The sequence below is a fragment of the Salmo trutta genome, chromosome 14 (genome assembly GCF_901001165.1).
Source record: "Salmo trutta chromosome 14, fSalTru1.1, whole genome shotgun sequence".
NCBI lineage: Eukaryota > Metazoa > Chordata > Actinopteri > Salmoniformes > Salmonidae > Salmo > Salmo trutta.
The window spans coordinates 37,468,644-37,495,568 of record NC_042970.1 but is presented as its reverse complement, the minus strand read 5'-3'; the positions used below and the strand labels follow the sequence as shown (position 1 = coordinate 37,495,568).

The window sequence follows — 26,925 nt, the reverse complement described above, 5'->3', positions numbered from 1 at the left end:
TTGCCTGCCATATGAGTTCTGTTATACTCAGACATCATTCAAACAGTTTTAGAAACTTCAGAGTGTTTTCTATCCAAATCTACTAATAATATGCATATTCTAGTTTCTGGGCCAGAGTAGTAACCAGTTTAATTTGGGTACGTTTTTCATCCGGCTGTGAAAATACTGCCCCCTACACCTTTAACAGGTTTTAAGAAGGAAAGAAATTCCACAAATTAACTTTAAACAAGGCACACCTGTTAATTGAAATGCATTCCGAGTTACCTCAGCTTGTTGAGGGAATGCCAAGTGTGCAAAGCTGCCATCAAGGCAAAGGGTGGCTACTTTAAAGATTCTCAAATATAAAATATATTTTGATTTGTTTAACACTTTTGCTTACTACATGATTCCATGTGTTATTTCATAGTTTTGATGTCTACACTATTATTCTACAATATAAAAATAAAAACCCTTGAATGAGTAGGTGTCAACTTTTGACTGTGTGTGTGATATATAAACTCTGCAAAAAAAGAAACGTCCTCTCACTGTCAACTGCGTTTATTTTAAGCAAACTTGTGTAAATATTTGTATGAACATAAGATTCAACAACTGAGACATAAACTGAACAAGTTCCACAGACATGTGACTAACAGAAATGGAATAATGTGTCCCTGAACAAAGGGGGGGGTCAAAATCAAAAGTCAGTCAGTAGCCACCAGCTGCATTAAGTACTGCAGTGCCTCTCCTCCTCATGGACTGCACCAGATTTGCCAGTTCTTGCTGTGAGATGTTACCCCACTCTTCCACCAAGGCACCTGCAAGTTCCCGGACATTTCGTGAGGGAATGGCCCTAGCCCTCAGCCTCCGATCCAACAGGTTCCAGACGTGCTCAGTGGGATTGAGATCCGGGCTCTTGGCAGAACACTGACATTCCTGTCTTGCAGGAAATCACGCACAGAACGAGCATTATGGCTGGAGGAGGATGTCTCTTCCCTGTAACACACAGTGTTGAGATTGCCTGCAATGACAACAAACTCAGTCCTATGATGCTGTGACACACCGCCCCAGACCATGACGGACCCTCCACCTCCATATCGGTCCCACTCGAGAGTTCAGGTCTCGGTGTAACGCTCATTCCTTCAACGATAAATGTAAATCCGACCATCACCCCCGGTGAGACAAAACCGCGACTCGTCAGTGAAGAGCACTTTTTGCTAGTCCTGTCTGTCCAGCGATGGTGGGTTTGTGCCCATAGGCGATGTTGTCATCGGTGATGTCTGGTGACGACCTGCTTTACAACAGGCCTACAAGCCCTCAGTCCAGCCTCTCTCAGCCTATTGCGGACAGTCTGAGCACTGATGGAGGGATTGTGCGTTCTGGTGAATATCCTCTTGCATCTAGACGTTCCGTCAGCGGAACCCCTATTCCAGTGAATTTACAAAATTACTAGTTTCTATGCAAGAGTAGTAACCAGATTAAATCGGGTACGTTTTTTATCCGGCTGTGAAAATACTGCCCCCTATCCACAACAGGATATCTGTGAAGTAATTTTGATTATCTTTGAAAGACAGGGTCCTGAAAAAGGGATGTTTCTTTTTTTGCTGAGTTTATATATACAGAAGTTAGTCTTATTCTAACATTGATTAAATACACATTTTCCTCATAAATCTACACAATACCCCATAATGACAAAGAGAAAAGTATTTATTTTTTATTTTGGCACATTTTTTTTTCAACATTTGACAGAAATACTTTATTCAGACCCTTTACTAATGGACTTGAAATTGAGCTCAGGTGTATCCTGTTTACATTGATGATCCTTGTTGTTTTTAAAACTTGAGTCCACCTGTGGTAAACTTAATTGATTGGACATGATTTGGAAATGCACACACCTGTCTATATAAGGTCCCACAGTTAATAGTGCATGTCAGAGCAAAATCCAAGCCATGAGGTTGAAGGAATTGTCCGTAGTGCTCCAAGACAGGAATGTGTTGAGGCACAGATCTGTGGAAGGGTACTAAAAAAATTCTGCTGCATTGAAGGTCCCCAAAAACCCAGTGGTCTGCATCATTCTTAAATAGAAGAAGTTTGGAACCACCAAGACTCTTCCTTAAGTTGGCCACCAGGCCAAATTGAGCAATCGGGGGAGAAGGGCCTTGGTAAGGGAGGTGACCAAGAACCCAATGGTCACTCTGACAGAGCTCTGTTCTGATGAAACCAAGATTGAAGTCTTTGGGCTGAATGCCAAGCATTACGTCTGCGGAAAATCAGTTACCATCCCAACAGTGAAGCATGGTGGTGGCAGCATTATGCAGTGGGGATGTTTTTCAGCGTCAGGGACTGGGCGACTAGTCAGGATCGAGGGAAAGGTGAACGGAGCAAAGTACAGAGATCCTTGATACAATCCTGCTCAGGACCTCGGATGGGGGCAAAGGTTCACCTTCCAACAGGACAACGACCCTAACTGCAAAGCCAAGACAATGCAGGAGTGGCTTCGGGACAAGACTCTGAATGTCCTTGACTGACCCAGCCAGAGCCTGGACTTGAACCCGATCGAACATCTCTGGAGAGACCTGAGAATAGCTGTGCAGCGACGCTCCTCATCCAAACTGACAGAGCTTGAGTGGATCTGTAGAGAAGAATGGGAGAAACTACTCAAATACATGTGTGCCAAGCTTGTAGCGTCATACCCTAAAAGACTCGAGGCTGTAATCGCTGCCAAAGGTGCTTTAACAAAGTACCTAGTAAAGGGTCTGAATACTTAAGTAAATGTGATATTTAATTTTTTATACATTTGCCTATTTTTGCTTTTTCATTGTGGGGTTTTGTGTGTAGATTTCATCCATTTTAGAATAAGGCTGTAACGTAGCATAATGTGGGAAAAGTCAAGGGGTCTGAGTACTTTCTGAATGCACTGTATTCTAGTCAAGTCCTATCCAATTGAACTATTGCTCTACATATATTATTCTATCCTACGTATTCTTCAGATATACTATATATTCTATCCATCTACTGTCCATAATGTCTATACATCCCATTTATTTATACTCCGACATTGCTCTTCCGAATATTTCTTAATTCCATTCTTTAACTTTTTTTAGTTGTGTATTAGATTACTGCACCGTTTCGCTACACCTGCAATAACATCTGCTAAATATGTGTATACGACAATACAATTTGATTTGAAATGGCCACAGTTAAGTTTCCTCCACTTGTGTCTGTGCCCGCGTCATCCCTGTCTCTCCTCCTAGTATGGCTCTAGGTGTGGGTGTCTGTGTGTGTTGATGACTGTATCTGTGTGTTCCCAGGGCGTGCAGCGTTCCCAGCAGGCGGAGTACGACCTGCTGCCAGACGAGGAGCGCCAGTGTTCCAAGTGCAGGACCACCTGCTACCTGTCTGCCCTCACCTGTCCCTGCAGCCCCGGCCAGCTGGTGTGTCTGCACCACGCCCACGACCTCTGCTCCTGTACCTCCAGCAAACTCACACTCAAGTAAGTCAATCCACAGCCAAGTTAGTTCTAAATGCCCTCATAATGTTAATATACATCATGTCCCCCTCATTACGTACATCCCATGTTTTACAGAAACGCGCAGTCAACAGAAGCTCATTTACAGATCCCATGCACAAATGTATTTTTTTAAATTATGTTCTCGACTAAAATGCCCCTTTTTAAGAAAATGTCAAGTTAAAGTAAGGGTCAAAGTCGGAGTGCGCAGCGTTGAAACGTCTAAAGGCCTCCTAGACCTTCTGATAAAGAAGAAACACTAAAAAAGATATGGGTCACCTTGTTAAGTTCATGTTTTAAGAATCCCTATATTTCTGTTATTACGGGGCTATCACTCAGTCAAGAGTGCGCCTGCGCAGGGAGTCTTGTAGTTGATGGACCTAGCCTAGAGTGGAATGGCTACCTTGTAGTGTGTTCATACGGTATAGTAAACTTTGTTAAACTGGAACCTTGTCGTTGTGTCATTTCGAGTTAACAACCTGGCTAGAAAATCACCAATTGTGACAGCTGTTACTCAGCCAGGATAAGTCCTCAGAAACACACTAGACCTGTGTCTTGGTTTACAGCTACAGGTTTACCATGGCTGAGCTCTACCCCATGATGGAAGCAGTCACTCTGCGTGCTGAGTCCTACACATACTGGGTCTCTCATGTCAGTGACATCCTGGAGGCCAAACAAGACAAGAAAAGTGGTAAGTAGTAACCTCTTTGGGTCACTGACCTCTTTGGGTCACTGACCTCTTTGGGTCACTGACCTCTTTGGGTTCAGGCGTCTATGTAATTGAAATTGTTATTTAAGTAATAAAACGCAAAATGTTTAGGTTGCTTATTTGCATAACCCAAAGAAGACAAGATGTTCTTAAATGTCTCATGGAATGTTTTGTACTCCTTATCACTCAGATATGTTGTCTTTGTCTAAGGATGCACACAAAATACCAGAATAGTTTAAAATAGATTATTCTCTACCCTCTGCTAATTGTACAGCTTACCTGATCATTGGACCGTGATTCTTTGAATGCATTGTTGAATGTGTTTAAAGCCATGTTGGTTTATAAATGTGTGTTCAGGCTTGGAAGAGCTGCGCTCCCTGGTGGTGGAGGCAGAGGTGAAGCGGTTCCCTCAAAGTGACCTCCTGCGGCAGCTCCGCACAGTCACCCTGGATGCTGAGAAGTGTGCTGTGGTGGCCCAGCAGCTACTCATTGGGAAGAGGCAGACCAGGTAGGCTGTGTGCGTATAAACACACATGATTTCTATTATTGTATTATCATGCTTTTTTCATTAAAAAAATACCCCCTTTTTCTCCCCAATTTCGATCTTATCTCATCGCTGCAACTCCCCAACGGGCTCGGGAGGCGAAGGTCGAGTAATGCGTCCTCCAAAATATGACCCGCCAAACCGCGCTTCTTAACACCCGCCCGTTATCCCGGAAGCCAGCCAGACCAATGTGTCGGAGGAAACCCGTTAAACTGAATGAGGTCAACCTGCAGGCGCCCGGTCCGCCACAAGGAGTCGCTAGAGCGCCATGAGCCATGTAAAGCCCACCCAGCCAAACCCTTCCCTAACTCGGACGACCCTGGGCCAACTGTGCTATTGTGATACACAGCCCGAGATCAAACCTGGGTCTATAGTGACACCTCTAGCACTGCAGTGCAGTGCCTTAAACCACTGCACCACTCGGGAGGCCCATTTTTATAATGCTTTCTAATGTTAAAATTAGGGATGAACCAAAATTACAACATCCTCCATGACAGAGAACAGTTGATTGTCAAGGGCAATGAATATCATTATCTTGGTGTTAATGGTTTTCGCCTTTGAGTTGTCTCGCTGAAATGTTGTTACTCTTTCAAAGGACTGCTCGACTTGAACTTGTTGGAAGTGTGAGCTTATTATTATTATTATTTTATATTTTTCCTAAGTAGTCGCCGAATGTCTGGGGGTGATGCACTTTAAAATTATTAATTAGGTTTGTGGTATTGAAAGATTTCCCTTACTCCTGTCCTCTGGAATTAATAGCAGCAACAAATGTTGCATATGGCCTTTTTGTAATCTTCCTTTGAAACTTCTTCAAAATAGATCCACACAGCAGACATTGTGGGCTAGGTTATGAATATTGTGTTGCACATGTAGCACAGTATTTTTCGTGGTGTCATTGTCATCTACCTACGTTATATAGGTATGCACGTCAGCTTTGACATTGGTTTTGCACATCAGCGTTAAACTAGACATCGGGCCCGTGCCGATGTTGGCATTTTTTAGCTAATATTGTCCGATATGCTTACTGATATATTGTGCATTCCTAGTTAACATCCTTTACCACACCTGATTCTTGTATTCTTAGCCACATAGTTAGCCAAATGGTAGCTAATTCTGAAAGCAATCACGTAGATAGCCTTGCACAAGCCTGCCCTATAAGCTGTTCTGACAAGCCAGAACAGCTTATAGGGCAGGAGCAAAAGGCAGCTTGATGTACAAGTACACCCCCTGGACAGGACGCTAGTCTATCGCAGAGCAAATGTGCTTTAGTGAAAATGTATTTCAGCTTGTGTGCCCTGAATGTTAGCCGTGTCTCTGATCTAGTGTGTTGTTGTCAGGTATCGTTCAGGTGGAAGGAAGTCCCAGAGCCAGAACCTGCTGACAGTGGAGGAGCTCAGGTCGTTTGTCAGGCAGCTGCACAACCTACCCTGCAGCATCCGCCAGGCCCCCTTACTCAAGGTAGGCATTAGGAAGGTTTTACTTGATATATGGTTGTCTTAATTACCTTACATGCTGACCACACCAAAAATAAATGTACACATTTTATTCAATCATTGCACCCACACTGCTTGCGCGCGTCAATGAGCGCCTGCGTAGCCAGGCGCTAAAATAGAACTTGGTTCTATTTGTGACGTTTGAAGTGCTGCAAGTCCCGCCTCTCCCATCTCCTCATTGGTGTTTAGGAGCATATACCCACGTGGGTGTTTGAAAGATGAACTGAGGTCCACACTCCAGTCCAGTTGGTGGTGGTAATGCACCTTAACCTCTCTAGGGTACGTGGGACGAAATCGTCCCACACTATTCAACAGCCAGTGACAAATCAGAGCGCCAAATTTAAAACCACAAAATGTCATAATTCAAAGTTCTCAAACATAGGACTATTTTACACCATTTCAAAGATAAGACTCTCGTTAATCTAACCACATTGTCCGATTTCAAAAAGGCTTTACAGCGAAAGCAAAACATTAGATTATGTCAGGAGAGTACCCTGCCAAAAATAATCACACAGCCATTTTCAAAGCAAGCATATATGTCACCAAAACCACAGCTAAATGCAGCACTAACCTTTGATCTTCATCAGATGACACTCCTAGGACATTATGTTATACAATACATGCATGTTTTGTTCAATCAAGTTCATATTTATATCAAAAAAATGCTTTTTACATTAGCATGTGATGTACAGAACTAGCATACCCACCGAAAACTTCCAGTGAATTTACTAAATTACTCATGAATAACGTTCACAAAATACATAACAATTATTTTAAGAATTATAGATACAGAACTCCTTTATGCAATCGCGGTGTTAGATTTTAAAATAGCTTTTCGGCGAAAGCACATTTTTCAATATTCTGAGTACATAGCCCGGCCATTATGGCTAGCTAATTTGACACCCACCAAGTTTGGCCCTCACCAAACTCAGATTTACTATAAGAAAAATTGGATTACCTTTGCTGTTCTTCGTCAGAATGCACTCCCAGGACTTCTACTTCAACAACAAATGTTGTTTTGGTTTGAAATAATCCATAGTTATATTGAAATAGCTCCGTTTTGTTCGTGCATTGAGGTCACTATCCGAAGGGTGACGCGCGGGCGCATTTCGTGACAAAAAAATTCAAAATATTCCATTACCGTACTTCGAAGCATGTCAAACGCTGTTTAAAATCAATTTTTATGCTATTTTTCTCGTAAAATAGCGATAATATTCCAACCGGGCGACGTTATATTCATTCATAGACTGAAAGAAAAACATGGGGTCCTCTCGTGGACGCGCATCTCCGGTGTCATTGTTCCCTGCCTGACCACTCACAAAAACTCCTGCTGTTTTTCGCCCAGAGACTGCAGAGACGTCATTCCACTTTCTGGAGCCTTCTGAGAGCCAATGGAAGCCTTAGAAAATGTCACGTTACAGCAGAGATGCTGTATTTTTGATAGAGATGCCCTAGAAGGAGAACAAATTGTCAGACAGGGCACTTCCTGTATGGAATCTTCTCAGGTTTTGGCCTACCATATGAGTTCTGTTATACTCACAGACACCATTCAAACAGTTTTAGAAACTTTAGAGTGTTTTCTATCCAAATATACTTAATTATAATTATATGCATATTCTAGTTTTTGGGCAGGAGTAGTAACCAGATTAAATCGGGTACGTTTTTTTTATCCGGCCGTGAAAATACTGCCCCCTATCCCAAACAGGTTAAAGTTGGATGCCAACCATCTTATAAAGTCCAAAAAAGAAGCCTGAAGGAGGAGAGATTACAAGAAACTAACTCTGTTTACCCTTTTATCTCTGGATTAATTGTCAGAGTAGAAGACCTTGTGTATTTCAGATAAAATAACACAATGTTTATATCCTAAAACAAATTAGCTACTAACAGCAAGCTAGCTAGCAAAATTACCATAAATGTTTAATGCTTTTCGAACCTGTCCCCAAATTAATGTAGTTGCTTCAGAGTTATGATATTTCAACCTGCGTGTCCTGCTCATGTCTGGTGTGGGTTGACAAAATCAACATACGAACGATGGCGCGGTCAGCATGTTAGTTGAATGCACTGGTTGTAAGTCACTTTGGGTAAGAGTGTCTGCTAAATGACATTAAAGTAAATGCATGGTGATTGGGGCCGGAGGACCTACTACCACCACAGTAACAAGTCAAGTACTTTGTTTCTCACTTCACTAACACACCTGACTCTGAGCCGTGATTGATTGATTACTTGATGTGGCACTAGGCTGGGACAAAAGCCTACCTACAAGCCACCGTAGTCTTTTAGGACCAGGAGAACACTGAAAAGTAACAACTTTAATTGATTAACGCTTTAACCTGCTTGTATATCCCCCAGGACCTGCTGACCCGCGTGGATGACTTCCAGCAGAGCAGTGAGCAGCTCCTCTATGACGAGGCCCCCAGCCCAGCGGCGCTGCAGGGCCTGCTGGACGTGAGCTTGGGCCTGGATGTGGAACTTCCCCAGCTGGCCCTGCTCAGGGAGAGGTTGGAGCAGGCCCGCTGGCTAGACGGGGTTAAGGGGGCCAGTGTCCGGCCCCACAGCCTATGTCTGGACACCATGCGGAGGCTGATAGACCAAGGGGTGGGCCTGGCCCCACACGGCTCAGTGGAGAGGGCTATGGCCCGCCTGCAGGAGCTGCTCACCATGTCGGAGCACTGGGAGGAGCGGGCGCTCCGCCTCATGGAGGCTAGGTGAGAGACAGACAGACGAGGAGGAGGAGAGTGGCTTAGACAGTACTGTAATTGAATATGAAATGATTTACATATATACACTAGATGACTGATAGGGGGCTTTGTGTTTAAGCCACCATCTTGGCACTCATCACCCTTGTAGAAAATATTTTGGAAGCTATAGAAATGCCTTTATTAATGTCTACATTATTCTATTACAGACACCTTAATGCATACTTTTTTATATTATGTGAGCTTAACATAAATGTATGAAAATATATAAACATTTTCCTTAAAGTATCATTTCACTACAACAAAAAATACTTAAATGCATGTAATTTTGTCCTTAACATTTAATTGAAATACTGTAGAATTCCATTCAGCCACTCAATGGCCAATACATAGCATCAGCAATCCAGGATTTATATACACTGAGTGTACCAAACATTAGGAACACTATTAATGTTGAGTTGCACCCCCTTTTGCCCTCAACATCATCAATTCGTCGGGACATGGACTCCACAAGGTGTCGAAAGCGTTCCATTGGAATGCTGGTCAATGTTGACGCCAATGCTTCCTACAGTTGTCTGGATGTCCTTTGGGTGGGGGACCATTCTTGATACACATGGGAAACTGTTGCGTGTGGAAAAACCCAGCAAATTTGAAGTTCATGAGACACACTGGTGCGCCTGACACCTACTACCATACTCTGTTCAACGGGACTTAAATCTTTTGTCATGCCCATTCACCCTCTGAATGGTACACATACACAATCCATGTCCATCTTTTAAACTGTCTCATCCCCTTCATCTACACTGAAGTGGACAGTAAGGGATCATAGCTTTTACCTGGTCAGTCTGTCATGGAAAGAGGTGTTTGTAATGGTTATATTCTGTATGAAACAATGTACATGGAGAACTCTTGGTTCAGTTGTCACCTTTCTTTCTTTCCCTGAGACATGGCTGTAGACTCCTAGCTGTAGTAGGAGTTAACCTGAGACATGGCTGTAGACTCCTAGCTGTAGTAGGAGTTAACCTGAGACATGGCTGTAGACTCCTAGCTGTAGTAGGAGTCAACCTGAGACATGGCTGTAGACTCCTAGCTGTAGTAGGAGTCAACCTGAGACATGGCTGTAGACTCCTAGCTGTAGTAGGAGTCAACCTGAGACATGGCTGTAGACTCCTAGCTGTAGTAGGAGTCAACCTGAGACATGGCTGTAGACTCCTAGCTGTAGTAGGAGTCAACCTGAGACATGGCTGTAGACTCCTAGCTGTAGTAGGAGTCAACCTGAGACATGGCTGTAGACTCCTAGCTGTAGTAGGAGTCAACCTGAGACATGGCTGTAGACTCCTAGCTGTAGTAGGAGTCAACCTGAGACATGGCTGTAGACTCCTAGCTGTAGTAGGAGTCAACCTGAGACATGGCTGTAGACTCCTAGCTGTAGTAGGAGTTAACCTGAGACATGGCTGTAAACTTCTTTCCTGACTTGAGTAATTTAACATTTTTCAAGTGCAACTGAACCGAAAAACCAACTTCTCTGGTTGAAGACAGCCAATGTGGCGTCGATATGAGTGAAATATTTATTCCTGTGTCAAAATTTACTACACAGTGCTGGTAGCTCTAAACTGGTTAAGACAGCTCTCCTAAATATCTGTCGAGTAGGTGGGACTCCTTATTACTAGAGGCTTCGTGCATAGTTTTTATATTTTACCCATAAGAGTAGAATTAAAGTGTCTCTTCTCAGTACTTATGACCAATTTTCTACTCTGAGAGCTTTGTGGATATGGGACCTGGTTAAACTGTTTCAAGTTGTATAGAAGGGTGAGTGACTAACTGTTTTGGCAGAGTGAATGTACAAACGCTTCCCACGTTCGAACACACACGAGACACCCACTGCAAATTATGCTTCCAAGACCGAAATCTTGTTCTCAGTCTTCCTAATGAGACTGTTTGAAACCGAGGCTTAATCAGTCATTTCAGCCCCCCTTCAGTAGTAAAGGAATATACATGTTTTCATTAGGAAATGGCTACGAGATACACAAAACAAGTTAAATAAAATGGATTGAGACTCGTAAAACTAAACAAGGCACACTGAAATAGCACTGACGCCTTCCTTGCGAAAGCTGCTTAGAAGTTCAGCCAGCAGAGAGTGAAAAGTGCAAGATTTGCATTTTGGAGTTGAAAGCTGCTTCCTGGTGTATTAACTGGATCAGTGGGTTGGGACAGTGCTCTGCTCTGCTGGCTTACGCCACAGTTTACACAGATGCTAGTAGCAGAGCATGGGCCCATCGCCATTAGGGTAAACTGTGGCCTAAAGTGAGACATCTTGGACCGTAAGGTGGTTATTTGACAACTGAACTTCAGTCAACGTTTTGAATAGAGTAACATGGTATACCGAGCACTAATTCCACTGTTTTTATAAGCAACATTGCTTCAGAGAGTTGTCTTGGTTTAGTTAGATTTCAACCCGTCTGAAAAGAGAACTCCGTAGTGCTAATGTGATAAGTGACTACTGTAGAGCCATATGAACTGTGAAATGAGTCACTCATTTTGTACCACCTGGTTTGGGGAAGATATGAAAAGGTCTCGACAGAACTTGACACTGAAGATAGAAGCTGTACTGTGCATATTTTTGTGTTTTTAAAGCTAGCTTCTATCTCCAGGCCACGTCACTGTGTGGAAACTCTTGTGGAAGCTCTGCAGGAGGTGGCTAGTATCCCTGCCTATCTTCCCAACTGTCTGCTGCTGAAGGACACGGTGGACCAGGCTAAAGACTGGCTTCAGGAGGCAGAGACCCTACAGGTATGAGACTCTTAGGTTGTGTCCCAAAGTGCAATACATGGGGAATAAGGTGCCATACCTTTGACAATTGCTCTGGGGAAAAAGCAATGCACTACATTCTAGTTTATGATCCCATGTAATTGGAAACATCTCTGAATGAATATAGTTTTATTCTATATGGGTATCTTTCTAAATACAATACAACTGCTTCTGGTTAGCCAGACTGAAAAGAACAAAGCGAGAGAGAAGGAAAGAAAGCCAGACTTCTTATAAGAGTATCTATATGCTTGTCTTTCTGTTTGTTTTGTGTGTAGCTGGGAGGCCGTATCCCTGTGCTGGATACCCTGACTGAGCTGGTGTCCCGGGCCAAGGCCATCCCAGTCTGGCTTGACCCCCTGGCTCGACTTGATTCCCTGGTGTTTGACGTGCAGGCCTGGAAGGAGAGCGCTGCCAAGACCTTTCTAATGAAGAACTCCACTTACTCCCTGCTGGAGGTAAAACATCTGCAACAATCTAATGCCAATACACATAATCAGACACCTTAGGGGTTGTCAAAAGTAGTACACTATAAAGTAAATGGTGTGCCATCTGGGCGTTCATCTTAGAATCACTCATAAGATCCTGAGGTCTTTCGGGATTTGGCTCTGTCTTTTGTGTGTTTAGGTGCTGTGCCCCCGGTGTGAGGCTGGGACGGGGCCTCAGAAGTCAAAGTATAAAAGGGCAAAGGATGCGGCCCAGTGCAGTGAGAGAAACAGCGCCAGGCTGGACTGCCTGAGTGATGTGGAGAGGGCCCTCTCAGAGAGCAAGGACTCTGCCTCTGCTGTACGTGCTGCTCTCTCTCTATGTACATGTTTTTTTTAAACCAAAAGCAGACCATTGAACTCATTAAGTTCCACTATATTCTAAAGACACCCACACCCGTGTGGCTCAGTTGGTAGAGCATGGTGTTTGCAACACCGGGGTTGTGGGTTTGATTCCCGCGGGGGACCAGTACGGAGACAAAATGTATGAAATGTATGCATTCACTACTGTAAGTCGCTCTGGATAAGAGCGTCTGCTAAATGACTAAAAATGTAAAATGTATTGCAATCAGTGAACCCCTCTAAATTGATATGAGGACCCATGATATGAAGGGGCATGATTAAATGTATGTATGGTTTGATACAGTATTCCATATACTGTAGCTGTTTGGTTACATGTATGTTGATGTAATGAGTATTGCGTGTTGTCATGCCAACCTGTGCTGGTTCCCCTCTGTAGATGGCCACTCTGGCCGAGGTACGTCAGAAGGAGATGGAGAGTCTGCTGGCCCTTAGGGCCTCCAACGAGTCCAAGCTGCTCCTGGCCGGTGACTGTGGGGCATTGAGGGTGTGCGTGTGCCACAAGGCTCCGTCAGGTGCCATGCTGCAGTGCGAGCTCTGCCGTGACGCCTTCCACCGCAGCTGTGTCTTAGGCTCTAACCAGGACCCCTTGCCCAACCAGGCCTGGGTGTGCCCCCAGTGCCAACTCTCGGAGAAACCCCCTCTTGACCGGGTGCTGCCCCTGCTGGCCTCCCTGCAGCGCATCCGGGTACGGCTGCCTGAGGGTGACGCCCTACGCTTCCTCATCGAGAGGACGGTCCGCTGGCAGCACCGCGTGCAGCAGGCCTCTGCCGAGGTGGGGCAGGGGGTGGCTGTGACGACATCACATCAGCGCTGGGCCTCGTCTAGTCCAACCTGGGCTCCGTCTCCGACTCAGGAAACAAACAGCATGTCGTTCTACACAGAGCACCAGTGCATTCCTCTGCAGGGTCAGTGTCGGGCTAGGAACAACATCTAATACCCCAACATCTCAGAACAAGTCACATTTCTATCATATTTATCAAATTAATGACACGTTAAAAAAATATATATATTCCTGAAAGGGCTGTGTTGAGCTGTATTATTGGTGTTTGTTTCAGGACTGAGCCCTGAGCTGGAGGAGCTGATGGTAGAGGGCTTCCTGCTGCAGGTGACTCTGCCTGAGACCCAGCAGTTGTACAGGTCCCTCCTCATTAAACTGGACCCCCGCCATCACCACCACACAGACAGCCCCTTTCCACAGCACAGCGCAGAGCAGGATCAACACCAGCACAACTCTCAGGGAGGGAGCCCCCCTCACAACCAGGTAACATACTAGTCTACAACTTTAAAGCAGAGCTCAGGTAGCAGGCTAACCACTTGATATAATGGTTATATTGATGTATTTGTGAAGTTCCTGAAAATGTGTCCTTCAGTTTGACATCCATTTTTTTAAATTTTATTTGGGTAATAAATAATACGACAAGATGTGCATTGGATCACAGAGAATGGCACTTAAAAGCATGAATTAAAACACTTATTAAACACTTATCTAATGACTAAAAAATGACAAAGTTACAAAACAAACATTATTCAAACCAAAACATCACATTCATATGTATGACTTTAGAGATCCTAATAGATGTGGTAAAGGAGTCAATGGAATGCAGACATTCCATTGACCAGATTGGCGCACATTCGACAAATCTGATCTAACAAAGTGGATATACATCAAATCTGTCATGATTTATGTATTGTAACAGGCCCACAATGTGCTTACTTAAGTTAGACTTGGCTGTTTTCGCTGCATAACATGTAGAAGTTGTCCCTTTTAAGGTTTAGAAGATGTGACTGCTAAATGCGAACTCCCGCTCGTATCACTTGGTTAGCATAGCTAGCATACAGAAATCGTTGATGGTAGTCATTTTTAACTGTAATGCAGTTGATTTGGTAACGATGACATGAACGTGTTGGGGTTGACATCCATACAAGCATTATACCCCGATATTTTTATTTATTTTTTATGTCAACATCGTGTGAAATACACATATAAAGAATAGCCGAAATGTAGACACATTTTGCTGGGGTGCAATAGAGCCCCACAGTGGAGGTGTCCATAATACCCATAAAAGCTAGCGGTCAAACAGCAAAATGGTTCCAAAAGTATTTCCCATAGGGAATTTTAGAAACACTTAAAATAAGAGTTGTGTTTCGTGTAGGCTTAGCCTGGTGTGACATTTTGATAACCATGTAAATCTCTCAGACAAGATGACTTATCAAAACTATAAACGGTTATCAAAACATCACACCAGGTTAAGCCTACACGAAACAGACCTTATTTTAAGTGTTTCCAAAATCCCCTATGGGAAAAATGAATGGTGGAAAAACGATTAGAACCATTTCCTTGTTGGACCATTAGGTTTTATGGGTATAATGACTCATACTGTGGTACTCTGAGGAGACACGGGATCTTTCTCCCATGGCCCTTTCCCCCACAAGATTCCATGGCAATTCCCTTGTTTTGGTCGAGTTCAATATTAAATTACTAGAGGGGATATGTCATAAAGTTCCATAACGGGGTGGAAATGGCTGCCATCTTGGTCAGCGAGAAATCCAAAACCAGTGTTATTGGAATGAAGGACAGTAGAGGCATTGGTAATACATTTCCTGCTTTTACTTATGCAGGAAAATAAAAGGCATGTGATGGATCAGAAATTGTGTAATGGAATTATAGTAAACAGGTTTTATATAAAGATTTCTGTATAAATAGCCTGTAAAATATATGTGAATAGAATGTAAATGTCTCGGATTTTGTTTTCTTGGAAAGCTGAGTGCTATTATATGATACAATATCAGTACTTGTTGCATTTACAACATGTCTAAATCCTATCAACTGATTTCAGCCAGTGTATGGCTGTGGATTGACTACATTGTTTGAATGGAATGTTGGCATATTGGCGGTTAATTTGGAAACATTTATGGAATTATTCCTCTAAAACTGGCTGTCTAGCTAGATAACACGCATACAGTGCAGATAAATTACTACAGCACTGGCAAATCATGGTTGACCAACTCTCTGACCAACATGGCTGATCTTTGGACCATCATAAAGAGGTTCGTCCATTCTAGTGTTCTAATTCCTAATTATGTGTATGACCTTCATGTGTGGTTACTGTTACCAGAATGGAGTAGCCTGTCCCAAGAAGGAGGCAGTGAACGGAAAGAGGACCAAGCGGCACATGGAGGAGGAGGGCTCCGAGCGCAAGGACAAAGCCAAGAAGCCCCGCAAGAAGAAGCCCAAGTTGAACAAGGAGAGGAGCCAGGAGGCCAAGGGGACCTGTTCACCCACCGCCACCCACTCTGACCTCTCCCTGTCGGACTCGGATGAAGACTTCACCCTGTGCGCTGCACCATGGTGCCGAGAGCCAGAGGGGAAACAGGTTAGCATTACACCCCCCTCCACTGCGTAATGTTGTGGGTCATTTCAATGTGCTTTCCCTCCACTCGTATCAAATTGTTTTAGAGATCAACTAACAGACTTATTGTAGTATATTCAAAGTAGTATGATTTGTATAAAGTGCGTATACAGAAGCTGACCAGTGTCTCTTTCCCGCTCTCTTTTTATCAGGTGAATTGGGTCCAGTGTGACGGAAGCTGCCAGCAGTGGTTCCATCAGGTCTGTGTGGGAGTGTCTGCAGAGCAGGCTGAAAAAGAGGACTACATCTGTATCAGCTGCACACAGCCAGACCACACCAGGGAGTGAAGACCAAAAGGAATGGTTTTGAAGTATCATCAGTTTAGTTTAAGTCACAGCTCTGGGTGCATAACCACCCAGTGAACTCCCTTTCTTCGCTGTGCTCTGGTCCCACTGCTTCCTCATTGACCTTCCTGATCTGGCGGCAACGGTGCTACTTCCTCCTTGTTCCCAGGCCAGACTGCTTTTCAAAGCTATTGAGGCTCTTCCATCACCATTTTGTTATAGTGGCTGGCTTTACAGCCAATCAATTTCATCTTTCCAATCAATGACATGATGCAGATTGTACTGCATGAGGTTCCAACTGTCTACAAAGGAGAATAAAGTGGAGGAAACAAGACTTTTTCACTTGACTGACTTGCATGTGTAACAAGACAACAACAGGGATTTTTCAACCAAAATAAGTAAATTGGATAACATTTTTGGAACCCAGTTTTTGTACATGCATCTGAAATGTGAACCATTTTCTTCTTCTCATGTAGAGCTAATATTATTTATCTGAGCAAATACTGAACTGCTAATTAATAGGAGTTCAGTTTTCATCTGAGCTATGTTTGTGCTTAGAAATGGTTCTATACTAGAACCTATAGAATGCCCTCCTAGGCTGTAGGTTGAAAGTGGTGTTTTTGACATGCAACCTAGCTAACATAAGGAACTGTGCGAATTAACTGCCACTGGTATCATTTGACTTTTTTCCTCCTTTGGGTAAATATGAATCATATGTTGCAGTTTGCCTAAGGAATAAAATAATTTTTTCTCACAAGTGTATGTTGTCCTTTATTTTTGGAAGCTATCCAAACTCTTAACTCAGAGTAAGTAGGCATCTAATACCTGTCTCTCTTGTGGACATGAATGATAGAAAACATAATGGGATTATAATGGTTGAGAATTAATAGAATAATCCATAGTGGTGTAAGATATAGATGTACTATTGTAAAGTGGTTGTTCCACTGGATATCATAAGGTGAATGCACCAATTTGTAAGTCGCTCTGGATAAGAGCGTCTGCTAAATGAGTAAATGTAATGTACTGTGAGTAGAGGGCTAATCATGATTACTTTCAAGAAATATTGGATATCATCCAAAGACTTGAAATGAGCCCTAATATATCAGTTAACATTCAAATAAATAAAAATATTTCAAAATGTATTGTTATTAAGCACAAGCTATGATGCTGGGCTATTTCGTTCCATATTTGTATCCAAATACTTTCATTCCCAGCATATTTTCTTTAACCACTGCGAGTGAAGACACGACATTTATTTCCCCAATGCTCCATTTTCCACCATTTTGTTTTCTTCTATCGAATCCTAAAACCGGTTAACAAAACTGTTCCATATCGTTCTTTTTTACTGTTGTTTACCCCCCCCCCCCCCCCCCCCCAGTCTTGCATCTAGTTAAAGTAGGCGCAGGTATTCCTATTATTTTAGAGGGTAAATCAACAGGAAGTAATACGCATTTGTCTGTTTATAGAAACATGCATTTATTCTGCCGAGACGCAAGGTGGCGTATGTTCTATAGACTTTCAGTTATCCGACGGATTTTTTTTCTTGTTTTAAACTAGCCCTTTAGCTAGCTAGCTTAACCAAAGGCAATTGTTTTGTTTTCAAAATTATTAGCGATACTTGCTTTATTATAGCTTGCTGGGTGCTTCATATTGTAAAGCTACTCACCTTCTCGTCATCATGGACGAGGAATATTACGAAAGGAATATTGGCGACTGGGATGGTCCGGATGGCAATGTAAGCATAATCTTTACAATGTAGCTGGTGAATGTACAATGTTAACCTTACAACAAAATGGTAGCGATCAGGGAGCTAGCTCTACATTGTTGCTGACTTGATTAATTGTTTGACAGACAAATCGCAAATGTATATAGTGATCGCTACAATCTTAGGATGTTCCTTCCTTGGCTGAAGTGATGTGACTTCCATCTAGCAGGACGACTATGTTGAAGGGGAGAACGATGGGAAAGTTCAGGAGGACTGCCTACAGAAGTTCTCCAGCAGAGATTACATCATGGAGCCTGCTGTCTTCAACACCCTCAAAACGTAAACCCATTATTGAATTTGTGTGTGTCTAGTAGTGTATGAAGAGTCAAACCATTTCCTGAAGAGACTTCTGTTTCCACAGATATTTCCAGGCTGGTGGCTCCCCTGAACATGTCATCCAGCTCCTCTCAGAGAACTACTCTGCTGTGGCACAGACTGTCAACCTGCTGGCAGAGTGGCTCATCCAGATGGGTAAACAACACTGGACTGAGCTGCAAATGGCACACAATTCCCTATGTAGTAGGCTGTTTGGGACCAAGGCCCGGACTCGTCCACAATCACTGAAAATGTGTTTTGGTTTCTCACACTGTTTGAGAGACAGCCTAAATGACATGTTTCCCCCCCCCATCTTTCTGTGTATTTCAGGTGTAGAGCCAGCTCAGGTGCAGGAGCGGGTAGAGAATCACTTGAAAAGTCTCCTGATCAAGCACTTTGACCCCCAGAAGGCAGACTCCATTTTTACTGTAGAGGGAGAGGTGAGATCTCTGTCGCCAGTGATAGACACACTACTAATGCTTTGGACGTGACCGATAGCTGAAAAGTGATCTCCTGATTTCTTGCTGTTTTGTCCCACTCTTACTGTATTTTTTCACTCTTACTGTTGTTTCCCTCAGAGTATAGTCATAACCCTATAGTATACAGAGTAACCCTGTCCTTCTGTGTTTGTTCAGACTCCTGCTTGGCTGGAACAGATGATCGCCCACACCACCTGGAGAGACCTTTTCTACAAGCTGGCCGAGGCCCACCCTGACTGTCTGATGCTCAACTTCACTGTTAAGGTACTGATGATCACCCAGCAGTTAATAACTGATGTAATTATGGGTTAAACAGTGCCATGTTCCTCTTCTCCTTGCTGACTGTGCGTGTGTCCTCAGCTCATCTCAGATGCGGGCTACCAGGGGGAGATCACCAGTGTGTCGACGGCGTGCCAGCAGCTGGAGGTGTTCTCCAGGGTCCTGAGGACCTCTCTGGCCACGCTGCTGGATGGAGGAGAGGACAACCTAGAGAAGAACCTGCCAGAATTTGCTGTGAGTCTCACCCAGCAACATGCCCATTCTGGGCCTGTAGAGAAGGAGTGCTGATCTAGGATCAGGTCCCCCTGTCCAAATAATTATATTCATTAGGTTGTAAAAAGGCAATACTGATTATAGATCAGCACTCCTACACTGAGTCGCTTTATGAATACCGGCACTGGTGTTCCCAAGAAAAGATCTAGGCCTATCTGTCATTCTCACTCAGAACAAATCCTTGGTTTGATGGTTTTGAAAATGGGATGTATTTGAGGTTTTGATAAATTTGAAAACGATACTACAATCAATATTGCTCTATGTAATATGGAATTTCACGGGCGTGGGTAACACCACATGATGTTACAGGCTACCTGTCTTTTGGCATGAGTGTCTCTGTTGGTTTGGAGCTAAACTGTTCTCTCCTCCTTTTCTGCATTCCACAGAAGATGGTGTGTCACGGGGAGCACACTTACCTGTTTGCCCAGGCCATGATGTCCATCATGTCTCAGGAGGAGCAGGGCGGGTCGGCCATGCGCAGGATCGGCCAGGAAGTACAGAAGTCTGCACATCAGAGGTATCCTGTCCTCTACATTATTTTGCCAGCATTCACTTAGGCTCTTGGCTCTTATAAACAGCAAAGGCCATTGACAAATGTCATCTATCTTGGCAGCATTTTGCCAGAATTCCATACTGATTAGAGGAAATGTATATTATTTAATTGAATTGATTCCTGTGTTTTTGTAAAATGATATTATTATTTGTAAAATCCAGTGTTACAATAAACATTGAGTGAGCAGCTTTGTGGAACAGTCTAATGAAATGATGGTCTCACCTATCACACTCTCAACTCAATGGGATTGTAATGTTGGATGGTAACTCATTTTATTACAGGTTATATGTTCCTCCGGGAACAAAGCAGTTGAAGTACGTAAGTTAATTTGAGTGTTTTACTGTTCCTTGTGATGTTTTAATGTCAGGGGCCACGATGCCAGTCAGATCACTCTGGCATTGGGCACAGCAGCAGCCTACCCTCGAGCCTGCCAGGCCCTGGGCGCAATGCTGTCCAAAGGGGCACTCAACCCTGCCGACATCACTGTGCTCTTCAAGATGTTCAGCAGCATGGACCCGCCTCCCGTAGAGCTGGTTAGTGTGGAGCATCCAGACACTTTATAACCTCTAACCTCGGTTGCACCCTATTCCCTATATAGTGCAGTACTTTTGATCAAAAGTGGTGCACTACATATGGAATAAGTTGCTATTCTCCAAGTTCGATGGAGGGATATTTTTAACGGCCTTGCATGTTGGACGTGACAATAAACAATATGAGTTAGCAAGATGGCACCATCAGATCTGGAACCAGGCTAGCCTTAGCAGGATGCTAAACCTGAGAATGACTTGTCTTTCAGCTGATGATATTGCCTTTTGAGATAGTGGGTGAAGTATTTCTGTTGTCTCTTCAGATCCGAGTACCTGCGTTCCTCGACCTGTTCATGCAGTCGCTGTTCAAGCCAGGCTCAAAGATCAACCAGGACCATAAACACAAATACATTCACATCCTGGCCTATGCTGCCAGTGTGGTTGAAACATGGAAAAAGGTACCAGAAACAAAAACATCCTTGACATAAATCCCTCATACTTGCAAGTTTATCAGATGTTTCTGTCGTTGCTCATACGTATGTGCAAAATTTGAAATGTTTTTTTTCCCGGTATGTGAGAATATTTTATTCAATGATGCATGTTTTTTTTTTTTTATGTAAAAACAATCCAGATAACAATGTCTTTCTTCTCGTCCATCCACAGAACAAGCGAGTGAACATCAACAAGGACGAGCTCAAATCCACCTCCAAGGCCATTGAGACGGTCCATAACCTGTGTTGCAATGAGAATAAAGGAGCCACAGAACTGGTGGCTGAGCTCAGCACCCTGTACCAGTGCATCCGGTGAGCCCAGCAGCCAACCTAATGAGCCCATTGGTCTCCTGTATGTCGCTAACAGGATTCCAAGAATGTAATTGGTTACCACTGTCGATTGAGACTTCCTTTGGGTGACCATTGTCGCTATGTCCATTTCCAGGTTCCCAGTTGTTGCCATGGGGGTACTGAAGTGGGTTGATTGGACGGTCTCTGAGCCCCGCTATTTCCAGCTCCAGACAGACCACACCCCTGTCCACCTGGCACTTTTGGACGAGGTAGGGGTTTGTGCTTTTCCTCTGGTTGAGGGAGGATGTTTTTGTTGTGGTATTATGGAAGACTCACAGTACCTATAATAGACGAGTCCCTAATGGCAACCTATTACCTATATAGTGTACTACCATTGCCCTATGTGTCTGGTTGAAAGTAGTGCACTACATAGTGAATAGGGTGCCATTTGGGATGCAGACACAAATTGTGCCTTTAACTGTCATTCTTGGAATTATTTTGGTGGTTAAAGACTAGGGCCAGGTTTTTAATCCAATCACTGCTTTTTAGCTATGCATCATTTTAAAGGCAATGTTACCGCAGTCGCGGAGGTCGCGTTCAAAGGAAACGCTGCAGATGTCGCTCAATCGGAAATGACCTTTTAAAACGTCAACCGCACTACAACATGGATGTTCTGCGGTCCGGATTGAATCCTGGCCTTGGACTGATCCGGAGTTAAGGACAGAGAGTAATGAGAACATCATGTTTTTATTCCCCAGATCAGCACCTGTCACCAGCTTCTGCACCCACAGGTCCTCCAGCTGCTGATCAAGCTCTTTGAGACCGAACACTCCCAGCTCGATGTCATGGAGCAGGTGTGTGTGTTTTGGGTTTGTGCGTAGGCTTAATCTGGACCCATGCAACTGTCCGATAGACTTTCAGTGGATGGCTTCTTAGCTGACTGTATGAGTGTTGTTGTCCCTGTCAGATGGAGCTGAAGAAGACCCTGTTGGACCGTATGGTCCACCTGCTGAGTCGAGGCTACGTGCTGCCTGTGGTCGGATACATCCGCAAGTGCCTGGAGAAGCTCAACACAGACATCTCTCTCATCCGCTACTTTGTAACGGAGGTAAGGCACACTTTGAGCCAGAAACTACTGTCACTGAGGTCCCATTTTAAAGAGAATGGTCTGTCGGTCCAACGTAGTTGCGCTTGAGGTAATGGTAGTGGAATTGAAAATATACATTTTTATTTTTGCCCTGTCAGGTGTTGGATGTGATTGCCCCTCCGTACACATCAGACTTTGTCCAGCTGTTCCTGCCCATCCTGGAGAACGACAGCATCGCTGGCACAATACGCACAGAGGGAGAACACGATCCTGTTGCTGAATTTATAGGTCAGTCTCTTATACCATGTTTTTCATGGCCCAAAACTATCTACATATTGATTTATATGACTAAACATTTTCATTTTGCCCAACTTGAAATATCTTTCTGCTGTTTCAGCTCACTGCAAATCCAACTTCATCATGATGAACTGAGAATGACCCTGGATGAGGATGTAGTGGGAATACCAGGGAGGGGCAGAAGGCGTGACCTCGGTTATGAGCCAATCATACCTTGACGTGTTCGACTGTGGACTGGTGGACGAGGAATAGAACAATTGAGGCAGACCATTTGCATATAGACTGACCTGCGATTTTGCGTTCTCTTCAAATGTGGCGTAAACATATGACTTTCAGAATTAAAAGGATGTAGTAGTGTATCATTGCTTATCGCAGTTAATAAGGGTCTGGAGGTTTGAGGATCGCTTTTTACAGTGCAGCTCCATCATTGGTTTCACTGTCGTTTCCATTGGTATGTGCCAAGGTTTCAATGTCCATTGTCTTTTGATTTTTATAAATGTTAAAATATGACTGACTGCTCAAAAGATATGTTAATTCCTAGTTCCCTTTTCAATTTGACAAGAATCTTGGTTTTATTTGTTTTTTCGCACCTAGCAACAGTTAATTGTACAGGGGTGTAAATCACCGGTATTTATACGACAAGACAATGAGTTAAAATCATCCACCATGCTGCATCATTTCCTTTGAGGTGGTTCAAGGAAAGTTTATGTATCAAAACAAGTTTCCATCTGGCCTGGATTCAAACACACCACTAGTGCCAACACATTGCTGAGATCACATGTGAAAAACACCATGGATGAAGACTACTTTTTAAAGGTAATTTATGCTAAAGTGCATTAAGATGTATGGAGCGATTTCAGTGCCAACAGATTGTATTTGGATATAGATTTTTTTACATTTGTAATGCCAATTCATGATTTATAAGGGAGAGTCACAACCATTTGGCGCCCATAAGAATAAAGTTGAATAGCCTTAAGGATAGCTTTTCCAATCCCTAATTGCTTTTGTGACTGACTGGGTTTGAACCAGGTTTCCTGCATGTCAAGACTAAGCCCACACCTATGGGTTTTAGCTAACAAGTCTCAAGCAAGGTTACTCATTGAACCTCACATTACACCCCCCTTTGACCTCAGGCACGGCACCAATATAACTGACTGGGATTTTAATCAGGCCTACTGCACAACACTATGGCAAACAAGCAGAAGGATCAATGCATGTGATGAGCAACCTTGCCTGAGACCTGAAGCCCTCAGTTTAATTGGTGTTCTTACTCAGGTCTCCTGTGTGCCAGACAATGCAACTGTTCAGGTCTCCGACCATTTCTTAGATTGACCTCTTTGAAGAGACCCAAGTCACACGACCAATGCTTAGGCTAAACCCAGTCAGTTACCTTTGCCGTAGATTTGAAACTAACATTTCGTCGGGTCTCAGGCAAGGTTCTTGTCACAAAACCACGCTCTTTTGACGATTAACGTTGGAGCTTGAAGACTTGTTTTGCAGGTGGGTATGTCAAACTCAGTCTAAAGTGTCACCCCTTGCGCAATTAAAGAAGCTGAATAAGCGTGAAGTAAAACTCGCTAAGCAGGCAGCGTGATGTCCTTTACAATGGTGCCACTGGACTCATCTACAGTTGCACTGGTTCAACCACTGGGGGTCACTGGAGTGACTTGAGGGTGAATGTAGCAGATGTGGCAGTAATAAAGCCTCTCTTGAAAAAGCCGAATCTTGACCCAGAAATTATAAAAAACTATCGGCCTATATCGAATCTTCCATTCCTCTCAAAAAAAATTGAAAAAGCTGTTGCGCAGCAACTCACTGCCTTCCTGAAGACAATGTATACGAAACGCTTCAGTCTGGTTTTAGACCCCATCATAGCACTGAGACTGCACTTGTGAAGGTGGTAAATGACCTTTTAATGACGTCAGACCGAGGCTCTGCATCTGTCCTCGTGCTCCTAGATCTTAGTGCTGCTTTTGATACCATCGACCACCACATTCTTTTGGAGAGATTGGAAACCCAAATTGGTCTACATGGACAAGTTCTGGCCTGGTTTAGATCTTATCTGTCGGAAAGATATCAGTTTGTCTCTGTGAATGGTTTGTCCTCTGACAAATCAATTGTAAATTTCGGTGTTCCTCAAGGTTCCGTTTTAGGACCACTATTGTTTCCACTATATATTTTACCTCTTGGTGATGTCATTCGAAAACATAATGTTAAATTTCACTGCTATGCGGACGACACACAGCTGTACATTTCAATGAAACATGAAGCCCCAAAACTGCCCTCGCTAGAAGCATGTGTTTCAGACATAAAGAAGTGGATGGCTGCAAACTTTCTACTTTTAAACTCGGACAAAACAGAGATGCTTGTTCTAGGTCCCAAGAAACAAAGAGATCTTCTGTTGAATCTGACAATTAATCTGGATGGTTGTACAGTCGTCTCAAATAAAACTGTGAAGGACCTCGGCGTTACTCTGGACCCTGATCTCTCTTTTGAAGAACATATCAAGACTGTTTCAAGGACAGCTTTTTTCCATCTACGTAACATTGCAAAAATCAGAAACTTTCTGTCCAAAAATGATGCAGAAAAATGTATCCATGCTTTTGTTACTTCTAGGCTGGACTACTGCAATGCTCTACTTTCCGGCTACCCAGATAAAGCACTAAACAAACTTCAGTTAGTGCTAAATACGGCTGCTAGAATCATGACTAGAACCAAAAAATTTGATCATATTACTCCAGTGCTAGCCTCCCTACACTGGCTTCCTGTTAATGCAAGGGCTGATTTCAAGGTTTTACTGCTAACCTACAAAGCATTACATGGGCTTGCTCCTACCTATCTTTCCGACTTGGTCCTGCCGTACATACCTACACGTACGCTACGGTCACAAGACGCAGGCCTCCTAATTGTCCCTAGAATTTCTAAGCAAACGGCTGGAGGTAGGGCTTTCTCCTATAGAGCTCCATTTTTATGGAATGGTCTGCCTACCCATGTGAGAGACGCAGACTCAGTCTCAACCTTCAAGTCTTTACTTGAGACTTATCTCTTCAGTAGGTCCTATGATTAAGTATAGTCTGGCCCAGGAGTGTGAAGGTGAACGGAAAGGCTGGAGCAACGAACCGCCCTTGCTGTCTCTGCCTTGCCGGTTCCCCTCTCTCCACTGGGATTCTCTGCCTCTAACCCTATTACAGGGGCTGAGTCACTGGCTTACTGGTGTTCTTCCATGCCGTCCATGGGAGGGGTGCGTCACTTGAGTGGGTTGAGTCACTGACGTGGTCTTCCTGTCTGGGTTGGCACCCCCCCTCTTGGGTTTGTCTCGGCCTTGTCTTAGGACGGTAAGTTGGTGGTTGGAGACATCCCTCTAGTGGTGTGGGGGCTGTGCTTTGGCAAAGTGGGTGGGGTTATATCCTGCCTGTTTGGCCCTGTCCGGGGGTATCATCGGATGGGGCCACAGTGTCTTCTGATCCCTCCTGTCTCAGCCTCCAGTAGTTTGTGTCGGGGGGCTAGGGTCAGTCTGTTACATCTGGAGTATTTCTCTTGTCTTATCCGGTGTCCTGTGTGAATTTAAACATGCTCTCTCTAATTCTCTTTCTCTCGGCGGACCTGAGCCCTAGGACCATGCCTCAGGACTACCTGGCATGATGACTCCTTGCTGTCCCCAGTCCACCTGGCCATGCTGCTGCTCCAGTTTCAACTGTTCTGCCTGCGGCTATGGAACCCTGACCTGTTCACCGGACGTGCTTGTTGCACCCTCGACAACTACTATGATTATTATTTGACCATGCTGGTCATTTATGAACATTTTAACATCTTGACCATGTTCTGTTATAATATCTACCCGGCACAGCCAGAAGAGGACTGGCCACCCCTCATAGCCTTGTTCCTCTCTAGGTTTCTGGCCTTTCTAGGGAGTTTTTCCCTAGCCACCGTGCTTCTTTCACATGCATTGCTTGCCGTTTGGGGGTTTTAGGCTGGGTTTCTGTACAGCACTTTGAGATATCAGCTGATGTACGAAGGGCTATGTAAATAAATTTGATTTGGATCTGTGAAACTCACTCAGCCTAAAATGTCACCCCTTAATTGAAGAATGCCACTTTCAATAGCACGGTGGGTTAAAATACTTCAGGAGGGTGGTCACGTGTTTGTGAAGCAGATGTCCCGAGTTAGTCTCTGTATAAGCTGAATCTGTCCTTTAAATTAACTTGTCCCGATAGGCTTTATCTAAGTGGGCTAACAGTGTCGTGACATGCAGGAGACCTGGTTCGAACCCAGTCAGTCGCAACATTAAAGAGGGA

At 43.8% G+C, this 26,925-nt stretch overlaps 2 protein-coding genes across 3 annotated transcripts in view; both read left to right on the top strand.

Moving 5' to 3' along the window:
* LOC115207980 (lysine-specific demethylase 5B-B) overlaps positions 1–17,030 on the top strand; it is a 34,000-nt gene extending 16,970 nt beyond the window's left edge. The window contains exons 15-26 of the mRNA XM_029775652.1: positions 3,288–3,469; positions 4,051–4,175; positions 4,551–4,701; positions 6,075–6,195; positions 8,580–8,935; positions 11,578–11,716; positions 12,010–12,189; positions 12,359–12,517; positions 12,956–13,484; positions 13,635–13,840; positions 15,696–15,953; positions 16,142–17,030. Of these exons, the coding sequence (XP_029631512.1) occupies positions 3,288–3,469; positions 4,051–4,175; positions 4,551–4,701; positions 6,075–6,195; positions 8,580–8,935; positions 11,578–11,716; positions 12,010–12,189; positions 12,359–12,517; positions 12,956–13,484; positions 13,635–13,840; positions 15,696–15,953; positions 16,142–16,276 (2,541 nt within the window). The 3' untranslated portion in view covers positions 16,277–17,030. The remainder of the gene's footprint in view (positions 1–3,287; positions 3,470–4,050; positions 4,176–4,550; positions 4,702–6,074; positions 6,196–8,579; positions 8,936–11,577; positions 11,717–12,009; positions 12,190–12,358; positions 12,518–12,955; positions 13,485–13,634; positions 13,841–15,695; positions 15,954–16,141) is intronic.
* A 756-nt stretch (positions 17,031–17,786) lies between these two features.
* Positions 17,787–23,606, top strand: LOC115207979 (negative elongation factor C/D). Of its 2 annotated transcripts, none has more exons than XM_029775651.1 (15): positions 17,787–18,008; positions 18,208–18,317; positions 18,400–18,509; positions 18,684–18,793; positions 18,989–19,096; positions 19,193–19,345; positions 19,771–19,901; positions 20,305–20,470; positions 20,788–20,922; positions 21,128–21,267; positions 21,401–21,515; positions 22,005–22,100; positions 22,214–22,354; positions 22,492–22,621; positions 22,731–23,606. In XM_029775651.1, exons 1-15 carry the CDS (start codon positions 17,952–17,954, stop codon positions 22,763–22,765), a joined length of 1,737 nt encoding a protein of 578 aa, XP_029631511.1. In that variant the 5' UTR covers positions 17,787–17,951; the 3' UTR covers positions 22,766–23,606. The 2 variants fall into 2 exon arrangements, with proteins under 2 accessions (XP_029631511.1, XP_029631510.1); XM_029775650.1 differs by having other exon boundaries at positions 18,205–18,317.
* Positions 23,607–26,925: the final 3,319 nt, after the last annotated feature.

Coding starts and splice junctions, on each gene's coding strand:
- LOC115207979 (XM_029775650.1), top strand. CDS start 17,952: ATGGACGAGGAATATTACGAAAGGAATATTGGCGACTGGGATGGTCCG. Junction 18,510..18,683: donor AGAGTGGCTCATCCAGATGG/GTAAACAACACT, acceptor TGTGTATTTCAG/GTGTAGAGCCAGCTCAGGTG. Junction 22,101..22,213: donor AGCTCGATGTCATGGAGCAG/GTGTGTGTGTTT, acceptor TGTCCCTGTCAG/ATGGAGCTGAAGAAGACCCT.